Source organism: Scyliorhinus torazame, chromosome 8 (assembly GCF_047496885.1).
Source record: "Scyliorhinus torazame isolate Kashiwa2021f chromosome 8, sScyTor2.1, whole genome shotgun sequence".
Lineage (NCBI taxonomy): Eukaryota > Metazoa > Chordata > Chondrichthyes > Carcharhiniformes > Scyliorhinidae > Scyliorhinus > Scyliorhinus torazame.
In genome coordinates, this window is record NC_092714.1 from 261,211,284 (window position 1) to 261,225,300 (window position 14,017).

Genomic DNA, 14,017 nt, shown 5'->3' on the forward strand with positions numbered 1-14,017 from the left:
CTGCGCTGCCCTACTACTAGGCCTGGACTTCAAGTGCAATCTCCAGAGCCTAACCCTGAAATTCGGCGGACCACTACCACCCCCCACTGTGTGCGGCCTCGCTACCCTAAAGGTCGATCAGCCTCCCCTCTTCGCCAATCTAACCCCGGATTGCAAACCCGTCGCCACCAGGAGCAGACAGTACAGCACCCAGAACAGGACCTTCATCAGGTCCGAGGTCCAGTGGCTGCTTCGGGAAGGCATCATGGAGGCCAGCAACAGCCCCTGGAGAGCCCAAGTGGTAGTCGTTAAAACTGGGAAGAAATACAGAATGGTCGTGGACGTTAGCCAGACCATCAATCGGTACACACAGCTCGACGCGTACCCCCTCCCACGCATATCTGATATGGTCAAGCTGATTGCACGGTACCGGGTCTTCTCAACGGTAGACCTCAAATCCGCCTGCCATCTGCTCCCCATTCGTAAATTGGACCGTCCATACACTGCTTTCGAGGCGGACGGTCGTCTCTATCACTTCCTCAGGGTTCCCTTCGACGTCACTAACGGTGTCTCAGTCTTCCAAAGGGAGATGGACCGAATGGTCGACCGGTACGGTTTGCAGGCCACCTTCCCCTACCTAGACAACGTCACCATTTGCGGTCATGACCAGCCAGACCACGATGCCAACCTTGCCAAATTTCTCCACACCGCCACTCTCCTCAACCTCACCTACAACAAGGAGAAGTGCGTGTTTAGCACGACCCGCTTAGTCATACTTCGCTATGTGGTTCAGAACGGAGTTCTGGGGCCCGATCCCGGACGCATGTGCCCCCTCATGGAGCTCCCTCTTCCCCACTGCCCCAAGGCCCTCAAACGCTGCCTGGGGTTCTTCTCATACTAAGCCCAGTGGGTCCCAAACTATGCGGACAAGGCCCGCCCACTCATACAGTCCACACACATTCCCCTGGCGGCTGAGGCACAATGGGCTTTCGCCCGTATCAGAGCCGATATCGCCAAGGCCGGGATGCACGCAGTAGATGAAACACTGCCCTTTCAAGTAGAGAGCGACGCATCGGACGTCGCCCAAGCCGCCACCCTCAATCAGGAAGGCAGACCTGTGGCATTCTTTTCCCGAACCCTTCATGCCTCAGATATTCGGCACTCATCCGTCGAAAAAGAGGCCCAAGCTATCATTGAAGCTGTGCGGCATTGGAGGCATTACCTGGCCGGCAGAAGATTCACTCTCCTCACTGACCAACGGTCGGTAGCCTTCATGTTCAATGACACACAGTGGGGCAAGATCAAAAGCGATCAAATCTTGAGGTGGAGGATCGAGCTCTCCACCTACAATTACGAGGTTTTGGATTGCCTCGGCAAACTCAACGAGCCCCCAGACGCCCTATCCCGAGGTACATGTGCCAGCGCAGAAGTAGACCGACTCCGGGCCCTGCACGACAGCCTTTGTCACTTGGGAGTCACACGGTTGTACCATTTTGTCAAGGCTCGCAATCTGCCCTACTCCATCGAGGAATTACGGACAATCACCAGGGACTGCCAGGGCTGTGCGGAGTGCAAGCCGCACTTCTACCGGCCGGACCGCGCGCGCCTGGTGAAGGCCTCCCGCCTCTTTGAAAGTCTCAGCGTGGATTTCAAAGGGCCCCTCCCCTCCACAGACCGTAACACGTACATTCTCAGTGTAGTCGATGAGTACTCCAGATTCCCCTTCGCCATTCCATGCCCCGATATGACGTCTGCCACTGTCATTCAAGCCCTAAACACTATCTTCGCTCTGTTCGGTTTCCCCACCTACATCCACAGTGACAGAGGATCCTCATTCATGAGCGATGAGCTGCATCACTTCCTGCTCAGCAGGGGTATCGCCTCCAGCAGGACGACCAGCTATAACCCCCGGGGAAACGGGCAGGTAGAGAGGGAGAACGGGACTTTTTTTTATCATAGAATTTACAGTGCAGAAGGAGGCCATTCGGCCCATCGAGTCCGCACCGGCTCTTGGAAATAGCACCCTACCCAAGGTCCACACCTCCACCCCATCCCCACCCAACACTAAGGGCAATTTTGGACACTAAGGGCAATTTTATCATGGCCAATCCACCTAACCTGCACATCTTTGGACTGTGGGAGGAAACCGGAGCACCCGGAGGAAACCCACGCAGACACGGGGAGGATGTGCAGACTCCGCACAGACAGTGACCCAAGCCGGAATCGAACCTGGGACCCTGAAGCTGTGAAGCAATTGTGCTATCCACAATGCTACCGTGGGACGGTATGGAGGGCTGTCCAACTGGCCCTACGGTCCAGGAACCTCCCAGCCTCTTGCTGGCAGGAGGTCCTCCCTGATGCACCCCACTCCATTCGGTCACTGCTGTGCACTGCTACTAACAACACACCCCATGAACGTCTTTTTGCCTTCCCAGGAAGTCCACATCCGGGGTGTCGCTCCCGACTTGGCTCGCAGCTCCAGGACCAGTCCTGTTCCGTAGGCATGTCCACCTCCACAAGGCGGACCCATTGGTGGAGAGGGTGCAATTACTCCATGCAAACCCCCAGTATGCCTACGTGGCATACCCCGATGGCCGCTAGGATACTGTCTCCCTCAGGAATCTGGCACCAGCAGGTTCCACCCACACACACCTCTCCGGCCCAGCGCCACCCTCCCCTCCCACGACGCTCCCAGCATTAACCCTACCAGTTCCATCTGTCCTTCCCCTGCCCACGCCCGAGGATGAAGAGGATCTCGGCACGCTCCCGGAGTCACTGAACATCAGGCCAGCATCGACATCGCCGCCACCGCTACGTCGCTCCCAGCGGAACATCAAGGCACCAGACCGGTTAAATCTCTAACTGGCACCGGACTTCAAAAGACATTTTGTTCTGATCAAATACTGTAAATATAAATTCATTGCTGTACATAGTTCTCCACCACCCCCGCCGGACTCAATTTTAACAGGGGGTGAATGTGGTAAACCACTGTTACACCTTTATTAGGTGATGTAAGGTGGGACCTGTACTGCAGGTTCACCGGTAGTCCCTGCCTGCTGGCTCCGCCCAGTAGGCGGAGTATAAATATGCGTGTCCTTCCATTCAGCAGCCATTTCGTCAGCTGCTGTGGGAGGCCACACATCTTAGAGCAATAAAGCCCCAGTTGTATCCAACTCTAGTCTTTGTTCAATTGATCTTGCATCAGGCTGTACAATCTTTTGCACCTCCTTCACTTCACTTGGGCTTTCCTTTACCACTTTACCAAACCCTACTGTCTTGTGCTGTTTTACCACATCAACCTTCCCAGTGCTTTTCTTCAACCACCAACACTGTGACTTTACATGGCCTAGTTTATTATAGTGAAAACATTTGAAATTTTTCATTTCTTTTCCACCCTCCTGGATTTCTTTTTTAATCTGAGGTACACTCTCCTTATTATCTCCCATCAGATCATCTTTACCTTTGCCACTTGAGGATTTCTTATGTCCCCAGTTTCTATCCCTCACAGGCCGAAATTAATTTCTCTGAGAGCTTCATAGGTTTGCTATTTTCAAAGCCTGTATCCACTTATCAAAATTACTCTGTTTGATCCTTTCAAACTCAATGTATGTTTAACCAAATTCTTTCCTTAAATTTCTAAACCTTTGTCTGTCGGCTTCAGGTACTAGTTCATATGCACCTAAGATGGATTTTTTCACCTCCTAATATGTCCCAGATACCTTCTCCGGTAGTGATGCAAACACATCACTCACCCTACCTACCAGCTTTGTTTGAATCAGTAATACCCACATGTCCTGTGGCCATTTCATTTGTTTAGTTACCTTCTCAAATGAAATGAAAAAGCCTTCAACCCCCTTCTCGTCAAACCTTGGCAATGCTTGGACATATTCAAATAGATTCCCACCAAGCCTTCGACTTTGACTCTCTTTCTCACTCTCCTCATCCCTATCAGCCAACTGTATGTTTCCCTTTACGCCTGCCAATTTTAACTGACTGTCATGTTTCATGGCCATTTTCTGAAGTTCAAACTCTCTCTCTTTATCTTTTTCCCTGATCTGTATCTCCCTTTCTCTTTCTTTTTGTTCTGCTCAGGTGATTCTTTCTTTTCTCCTTTCTTATCTCTCCTTTTCTTTTTCCTCTCTCTCTCTTTCTCTTTCTGCTCTATCTCTTTCTCTTTCTTTTTCCGCTCTCTCTCTCTTTTTCCACTCTTTCGTATTCAAGCTGCTTTAATTCTTTCTCATGTTCCAGTGTTTAATTTGTAACTGAATTTTTGCCATTTCCAATGAGTCAAACTGTACCTCAGGCAACTTTAAATGCTTAGCCACCGCCATAATTACCTCACTTTTCGCATTTTGTCAGGTAATGTTAACTGCAATGTTTTTGCCAAATCTAACAGTCTGCTTTTAGTCTCTGTCCGTAAGGTACTGCGTGTGACTGTCTCCACCCCCAAAAACTTCAGAGCCTCTGAAAGAGCCATTGTCCACAACACACTCCCCACTTAAACTAGAATACCACACCTGAAAAGCAACCACAATATGCTCACCCCTCACTGTCTTTAAGTTCACTAAGCCAATCCAATAGATAGACTTTTAACCCAGACGAGCCCCCAATTTGTTATGGGCCCGGCTTTAGAGAACCCCAAAGTGTATCATGGAGTTCACCTGACCCACAACCTTTAATAGACTGTGGTATGGGGAGCAACGGCCCACTCTGCAGGTGTGGTACAGCAGGAATGGAAAAGTATTTTTTAAAGCAAAACAATGTTTATTCTATGAACTCAAGTTCGCCTTTTTAAAACATAGTGAACTTCTTAGCAACCATTAATTCAAATACAACCCCCAAAGAATACAACACTAAGTAATCCTTTAAACTTTCCTTTTAACATCCATTTCATTTCATTTTTCTTTTCATTTCATTTTCATTTCATTTTCATTTCATAAGACTTAAAACACAGAAGCACATTAGGTTAAAGTCGCTACTGTTATTAGTTTTAAATCACCAGGATCGATTTACAATCTTTAGATTACAGAGAGAGATTCATACACCTTCTGGCTGTGACTGCAGCTATCCAGCTCTGAAAATGAAACTAAAACACACCCTGCAGCAAACAGCCTAAAACAAAAGTAAAAAGCTGACAGGCAGCCCAGCTCCACCCACTCTCTGACATCACTGCAGTAGTAAACACCCATTTTTAAATGTACTCTCACTACAGATATTTATATACACACCCATTTACAAACACCCATTTCTGAAAGGTACTCTCACATGACAACAGAATAAATTATTTAAAAATGCAAGTCCACCTTCCAAGGTTAAGGTGAAAAAGTAAACATGGAAGCATCAGGGGAGTGTAAAGAGAGGGATGTTTATGATAATTCAAAGATCTACCACAGCTCATCTAAGGAAGAGACTTTGGCCTGGATTTTCCCTTCCCTTCTGTGGCTTGTTTTCTGACAGCATAGGCAGTTTGCCATTGGCTACTGGAAGGATCTTCCAGTCCTGCTGTTTTGCATAGCTTGTCCGCCCCACCACGAGGGAATCTGCCTGGGGCCCCCTTCAGCAGGACCCTAAGATCCTGCTGGCCAGAAGGGTGGGAAAATCCCACCCATTAAAAACGCAAAGTGCTGGATATTAAATCAATGGCTGCCTCGTATAGACCCATCTAGAGCATTCTGGCAATACACAACAAGTGAAATATCTCAGGCCAAGCTACCAGCCACTGCAGGGAGATTGCAAGTCAAGCAAGTTATCAGCAGAGGAAACAGTCTGCAAAACTGCGCTTTCTCCCTCTTTCTCTCTTTCTTTTGGGACAAATGTATTAACTGGTTCAGAAGATGACTTTGGTAGAAATCTACCATGAACCAAGATCTCATAATAATTGCAACACCTTTTCTATCTGAACGGATCCATGAAGCCAACGAGCCCAAATCGGACGCAATGTTGAACAATCTATGTATCAAGGACAAGCAAAGGATACTCCACCATAATCTATTAACTTTATTTACTGGGCTCTAACTTCCAGTATTTCAGATAGGTGTGTGCTTTCCCTCTTTCTTTGACTCGAGAAAACATGGTTTGATTGGCTCCTTATTACTCACAGCTTAAATAGTTAAATACATTCTTATTTGGAAAAGGCATACCCTCGTGAGAAAGAAACTTAAATATTTGTTGTGACCATCTGAGGAGGTTGAATAGAAGGATCCAGTTCACCTCTTCTCCCTGGTCACAACAGATTGACTGTAGTTTAATGTCCTAACTGAAAGATAGCGCCTCCAGCAGTGCAGCACTCTCTCAGTAATGCACTGAAGTACCAGTTTGGATTTTGTGCTCTAGTCCCTGGAGTGGGATTTGAACTCCCAATCTTCTGGCTAGATTGTGCTGCCGCTGAGCCCCAGCTGACATCTGGCACTTTAAAGAAATTAATTATTTCTGATACTTCCCACCGACAGGGCGATGGTGGAAAAATCAAACCGAGCATTTTACGCTCTCAGGTGACCTTTATACCCAAATACAAGAGGATAATTTGTCCTTGAATTTACAATCAAGAGTGCAGCATAATTGTACCTCCTCCCTCCCTCTGTGGTTTCAGCACAAAGCCTTCTGGATCTTCCGCTGCTTTCTTTATTATTTCATCACCCTCAGGACCCTGTCAACACAGAGAAAGTCCAAGTTAGATTATTAATCGTTTAAGGTGGAAGGCCATTTGCTTTCTTGTGCGTTAATTTTCTTCAATTTGTCATTGCGCGAAAACCCAATTTGATTTTCACGCTGAGAGTATTGATCAGGTGAATATAACAACATGCTTCACAAAGTGTCCCCTCTTCCTTGTCCTCTCATTTCCTCCTCCATTCCTACCGCTCCTGAAGCACTCGCTCAGGGTGGAGTTGGGTTTTAGGAACACACACTGATTTCCAGTAGCTGCACTTGTGAATGCTAGCTCCTCCGCTTTGTCCTCCCAACAATTCTACCACAAGTGTCAATTCCTTTCTTTGAGGTCCAGAGATGTCCTTGGGTCTCCTTAACCGAGTTCCATTTATACAATGAGCCCGAACTTTGTTCGAAACCTTTATGACCTTCAGAAGACATCACTATTGAGTCTGTTCCTGTATTCATACATTTAAAGGGCAGTGGAAATCTGGAGCTCTCCCCCTTTCCAAAATTCTGTAGTGGCTGAGGGTCAATTGAAGATTTCAAGTCTGCAATTCATTTTTTTTTGTTCAGGGAGTGTATTCAGGGACAGAAAAACAATGCAAGTAAACTTCCGGGGGCTAGGTGGACGCCACACCAGCCGGCGCCGAAGGGACTGGGTGAGTTAACGCATGCGCCGAAGGGCCGGCGTGACCTTGCGCATGCGCGGAACCGCCGGCGTGGTTCCGCGCATGCGCAGACCGGCTGGCGTATTCTGCCGCATGCGCAGGGTGTTGTCTTATCCACGCCGGCTATGGCGGAGCCCTACAGGGGCTGGCGTGGAAAGAAGGAGTGCCCCCACAGCATAGGCCCGCCGGCAGATCAGTGGGCCCCGATCGCGGGCCAGGTCACCGTGGGCACCCCCCGCTGCCCCCTGGGGTCGGATCCGCCCACGCCCCCCCCTCCCCCCGAGGACTGCCCCAGACGACTTATCTGCCAGGTCCCACCGTGTGGGGTCATGTCTAATCCACGCCGGCGGGACTAGCTAGAAACAGTCGGCCCATCGGGGCCCGGAGACTTGCCGGGGGGGGGGGGGCGCTGCAAACGGCCCCCGGCCGGGGTGGCATGAACACCGCCCCCGCCCGAAAACCAACGCCGGAGAATATGGCAGCCGCCATCGGGTCGATGGGGCAGGATTCGCGCCTCCCCCCGGGGATTCTCTGACGCAGCGGGGGGTCGGAGAATCCCGCTGATAATCTTTATAATCTTTTATTTATAATCGTTATAATCTTTTATTATCACAAGTATGCTTAACACTTCAATGAAATTACTGTGAAAAGCCCCTAGTCACCCTAGTTAAAAGGATGCTGGTTATCCATTATCTAATTAAATAGTATGACAGGCTTGAGGCCATGAAAGAACTGCTTCCGTTCCTGTGCCAGAACTCCGGCCTCTTTCGACTCCTGCACTCCCGGATCGTCTGATACCCCAAATATCGCTATCCCCCAGCTCGGTTTTACCCGAGTGTCCAAGACCTTTGCGAAGCCTTTCCAAAATCATGTAAGTGCCGGGCATGCCCAGAACATATGGACATGATTTGCTGGGCTCCCTGAGCACCTCACACACCTGTCCTCCACTCCAAAGAACTTACTCATTCTCGCCACTGTCATATGAGCCCGGTGCACCACCTTAAACTGAATCAGGCTCAGTCTGGCGCAAGATGAGGGCGTCCGCCCACAGGCCCTCATCTAGCTCCTCACCCAGCTCCTCCTCCCACTTGCCCTTCAGCTCTTCCACCGAGGCCTCCATGGAGCTCATGGTATAGGTCCGATACCTTGCCATCCCCTACCCACAAGCCCGAGACCACCCTGTCCTGTATCCTCCGGGCAGGTAACAATGGAAATTCCCCCACCTGCTTTTTCACGAACGCCGGAACCTGCAGATACCTAAAATTATTCCCCGGGAGCAACCCAAATTTCTCCCCCAGCGCCCTCAGACTAGCAAAAGTCCCATCAATAAACAGGTCCCCCATCCTTTTGATACCCACCCCGTGCCAGCTTAGGAACCCACTGTCTATTCTACCTGGAACGAACCTATGATTGTTCCATATCGGGGTCCAGACTGAAGCCCTTGCCTCCTCCCTGTGCCGTCTCCACTGCCCCCAGATGCTCAATGTAGCCGCCACCTCCGGGCTCGTGGTGTACCGCGTCGGCGGAAGCGGCAGCGGAGCCGTTATCAGTGCCCCCAGGCTAGTATCTTTACAAGACGCCAACTCCAATCGTTTCCACGCTGCCCCCTCTCCCTCCATTACCCATTTCCGAATCATGGATATATTCGCTGCCCAGTAATAGCTGCAAAAGTTCGGCAGCGCCAGCCCACCCCCCAACTGCACTCTAAGAACAGTCTCTTAACATGCGTGGTCTTCTTTGCCCACACAAATCCCGTAATAATCCTATTTACTCGCTTGAAAAAGGACTTGGGGATGAGAATGGGAAGGAACTGGAAGACGAACAAGAACCTGGGGAGGGCCATCATCCTTACAGACTGCACCCTGCCCGCCAGGGAAAGCGACAGCTTTCTTAAAGTCCTCCTCCATCTGATCCACCAGCCGTGCTAAATTGAGCTTGTGCAGGGCATCCCAACTCTTAGCCATCTGAATGCCCAAGTAGCGAAAGCTCCGCTCCACCATCTTAAGCGGTAGCTCTCCCAGTCTCTTTTCCTGGCCCCTCGCATGTATCACAAAAAGCTTGCTTTTCCCAACATTCAGCTTATACCCCGAAAAGTCCCCAAAATCTCTAAGGATCTTCATGACCTCCCCCATCCCCTCCACCGGATCCGCAATGTACAGGAGCAGGTCATCCGCATACAGTGAGACACAATGCTCCCCCCCCTCCACCCCCGAACCAACCCCTTCCAGTTTCTGGACTCCCTCAACGCCATGGCCAGCGGCTCGATCGCCAGGGCAAACAGCAGGGGGGACAGGGGGCACCCCTGCCTCATTCCTTGGTGCAATCTAAAGTACTCCGACTGCAGCCGGTTCGTCGACACACTCGCTACCGGGGCCTGATACAACAATTTGACCCACCCTATAAATTCCTCTCCAAACCCAAATTTGCCTAACACTTCCCACAGGTACTCCCACTCTACCCGATTGAAGGCTTTCTCCATTGCCGCTACCACTTCTGCCTCCCCTCCCTCGGAGGGCATCATGATCACATTCAGGAGCCTCCGCACATTCGTGTTCAACTGCCTGCCCTTCACAAACCCCGTCTGATTCTCTTTAATCACTCCCGGGACAGTCCTCGATCCTAGCGGCCAAAATCTTGGCCAACAGCTTGGCATCCACATTAAGGAGCGAGATCGGCCTATAGGATCCGAGCCTGCGACATCGTCGGGGGAAGGGTTCCCTTTTCCTTAGCCTCATTAAAAGTTCTCAACTATAGCGGACCCAGCGGCTCTGAGAATTTCCTGTAAAACTCCAAGGGATACCCATCCGGTCCCGGGCCTTGCCCGCCTGCATCCCCTCTAAACCCTTAACCAATTCCTCCATCTCAATCGGGGACCCCAATCCCTCTACCCGCCCCTCCTCCACCTGTGGGAACCTCAGTTGGTCCAGGAATTGCTTCAACCCCTCCCCTCCCCCCCCCTCCCCCCACCCCGGGGGTTCTGACTCGTACAATTTGCCATAAAAATCCTTGAAGACCTCGTTGATCCTTACCGAGCTCAGCACGGTGTTACCCCCCCATCCCTAATTCCCCCAATCTCCCTGGTCGCCTCTCTCTTCCGCAGCTGATGCGCCAACATCCTACTTGCCTTCTCCCCATACTTGTACACTGCTCCTTGTACCTTCCTCAACTGAGCCTCAGCCTTCCCCGTGGTAAGCAGGTCAAACTCCGCCTGCAGACTCCGGCGCTCCTTTAACAACCCCTCCTCGGGGGATTCCGCATACCTCCTGTCCACCCAAACTATCTCCCCCACCAACCTCTCCCTTTCCATCCTATCCCTCTTCTCTCTGTGGGCCCTGACTGAAATTAGCTCCCCCCTGATAATTGCCTTTAGCGCCTCCCAGACCACACTCACTGAAACCTCACCAGTATCATTGGTCTCCACATAGCTTTGAATACACATCCGAACCCACCCACAGACCTCCTCGTCCGCCAATAGTCCCACGTCTATTCTCCACAGAGGGTGTTGGCCTCTCTCCTCCCCCAGCCCCAACTCCACCCAGTGCGGGGCATGGTCCGAGAACGCAATGGCCGAATACTCCACCCCCTCCATTCTCGGGATTAGCGCCCTACTTACCAGGAAAAAAATCAATCTGCGAGTACGCCTTGTGCACGTGGGAGAAGAAGGAAAACACCTTCGCCCTTGGCCTGGCAAATCTCCACGGATCCATCTGGTCCATGAACCCCCTCAGGACCTTGGGCGCTGCCGGCCTCTTACCCGATCTCAACCGAGACCGGTCCAGTGCTGGGTCCAGGACCGTATTAAAATACCAAACTGCATGACTCCAAATTCGGAATCCTACTCAACATCCGCTTCATGAACTCTGCATCGTCCCAGTTCGGAGCATACGCATTCACTAGCACCACCCGGGCCCCCTGCAACCTGCCACTCACCATAACATATCTACCCCCTTTATCCGCCACAATACCCGCCGCCTCAAATGCCACCCGCTTGCTCACCAAAATTGCTACCCCCCTGGTCTTCGCATCCAGCCCGGAGTGGAAAACCTGCCCCACCCATCCCTTCCTCAGCCTGGTTTGATCCGCGATCTTCAGATGCGTTTCTTGTAGCATGGCTACGTCTGTCTTTAGCCCCTTAAGTGCGAAAACACTCGGGCCCTCTTGACTGGCCCATTCAGGCCTCTCACGTTCCACGTGATCAGCTTAGTCGGGGGGCTACTTACCCCCCCGCCGGCTAGCCATCTCCTTTTTTAGGCCAGCCACGTGCCCGCGCCTCCCACACACTCCAGCCCCCCAGACGGAGGCTCCCCATCCCGACTCTCTCCTTTAATATCGATTCCCCTTCAGTCAGCATAGCAGCATCCCAGCACCCCCCACTTAACCCCCCCCAGTCAAGCATACGCTTAGCCCCCTACCCCCCCCCCCCCCCATTGCACTCCCGTAAGTCAGCTGACTCATGCTGACCCTGGCCGCTCCTGCCTCCGCCTCCAATCCCACTGTTGGCTCCCCTTATGAGTCCCCAACCACCCCCCCCACCTAAATGGGGTAAAGAGAGTCCCCCCCCCCTACACCCAGTGTGAACAGAGAAGGAAAAACAAAACAAAGTACCGTACACTCAAACCCCCAGCTTCGGGTGCTAACCCCACTATTTAGCGGGTAAACCGCTCTCCCTGTCTGGGCCGACCCCACCCAGTGGCGCAGCTCTTCCCAACTGCGACCTCGCCCAAAGCCTCGAGGGCCCAGGGCAAAGGGGCAACAAAACACAAGAAAACACGGGGAGAACCCCAACATAACATCGCCCCCCCCCCCCCAGCCCCCATCACCCCACCAGCAATCCCCACAACATACTACAGTCCATTAGCTCGAGTCCAGCTTCTTATTCTTGATAAAAGTCCACGCCTCGTCCGGCGTATCGAAATAGTGGTGCCGGTCCTGATATGTAACCCACAGCCTCGCCGGCTGTAACAGCCCGAACTTCACCCCCTTGCTGTGGAGGACCGCCTTGGCCCGGTTGAATCCCGCACACTTCTTGGCAAGCTCTGCACTCCAGTCCTGATAGATACGGATCTCGGTGTTCTCCCACCTGCTGCTCCGCTCCTTCTTCGCCCATCGCAGGACACACTACTTGTCGGTGAAGTGGTGGAATCTTACCACCATAGCTCTCAGCGGCTCATTCGCCCTAGGCCTCCTTGCCAGGACTCTGTGCGCCCCATCCAGCTCCAGGGGCCGTGGGAAAGCTCCCGCGCCCATCAGCGTACCCAGCATCGTGGTCACATACGCCCCAGCATCCGACCCCTCCACGCCTTCAGGAGACCCAGAATCCGCAGGTCCTGCCTCCCTGACCTATTCAATAATGCCTTTTCAAAGAAATCACCTGACCAGCATGTTTGTTTTGAACCGCAATCACTTTAATTGATGTGGGAAAATACCGGAAAAAGACAAAGGATTGCTCAAAATGAACTGACAGAAACAAGTTTTAAGTTTTGAACCTAAATATTTTGTATTAAATTTTTTTGGGTGGGGGAGAATAAGTTGCAAAGGAAGGCTACGCTGACTGACTCTCCCTGCCTTGCCTGAAATTCCATGTGCGGCGAACAACTTGTAGCCAGAGATTCCTGATCGGAGGACAACTTGTCTGCATTTGGAAACCTGCAAAGCTGAGACAAAAAGGATGATCCGGCTCTACATTCCTCTCTGTATCGAAGCTCTGTTGGTGACCAGTGGCCGGTCCTCGCATGAGGGAGCACCAGATCGCCAACATCGAATCCTGCAAACATTAGCCTTTTCTTACAAAGATTTTATCTAATTGTGAACTCTGCATTTGTGTATCCTTTGTCTGTTTATGTGTATGTCTGTGCTGGAGAAGTTTTAAGAAAAGATAGATAGTTATACTTCCAGATTACAATTGTATGTTAAGCAGTTCTTGTAACTTTTTAACAAGAAGATTTCTTCCGTTACAAATCAATTGTTCTGAGTTTATTAAATGTAGCCAGGTAAGTCTTTTTTATTCTAGGTACCAGTAGTGAAGGTAAACGATTGGCCATTTTGGTGAGTAAATTAAACTTTTAAACCTGTGGATTAGTACGGTTAGATGTCAGAATGCACATCCCACCCCGGTTGTAGCAGAGTGGATGGAAAAGTGGAACCATGAGTTTAATTTCATTCTATGTGGCTACATTTTGTATAGTAAACCTCTTATTGCAAAGCCATCTTTCTTTAACCACAGCCCAAACCCCAGTGCATGGCACCATTTATTATCTGTGCATCTGGCCACCCCACTCCGCAGGACAGCAACCAACTGGTGCATTGTGAAGCTGTAAAGTCCATCTATCTATACCTCATCGATGCTGTACAGGCCGACGAAAGTAGCACGAATTCGCTCAGCGGACTTTGGGCAGTCGGTTAAGAACTTCTCCACCATTCCACTGCGTGCAAGCACCTGTTGTACTTTCTTGGTTCCCACAAGGTGAGTGGCAATATCCGGACATTTAATAGCTTTGGAACGCTCAATCAACAATCGTGCGACCCAGCACTGAAGCAAAGGAGGAACAAAAAGTCAAATGGGCAGCAATTGTCTTTCAACATGGCTCAATATTACCATTAATCCTGTGTAAAACACGCACTACCTGCTCACAAACATTACTTATCCAGTGTAAGACACGCACTACCTGCTCATAAACATTCCTTATCCAGTGTAAGACACGCACTACCTGCTCATAAACATT

General features: G+C 50.8%; 1 protein-coding gene across 1 annotated transcript in view; it reads right to left on the reverse strand.

The window, feature by feature from the left end:
- LOC140428581 (glutathione synthetase-like) overlaps positions 1 to 14,017 on the reverse strand; it is a 160,570-nt gene that overhangs the window by 32,223 nt on the left and 114,330 nt on the right. Inside the window, exons 10-11 of the mRNA XM_072515219.1 lie at positions 13,630 to 13,824; positions 6,544 to 6,625 (exon numbers count right to left, since the gene is read on the reverse strand). Of these exons, the coding sequence (XP_072371320.1) occupies positions 6,544 to 6,625; positions 13,630 to 13,824 (277 nt within the window). The remainder of the gene's footprint in view (positions 1 to 6,543; positions 6,626 to 13,629; positions 13,825 to 14,017) is intronic.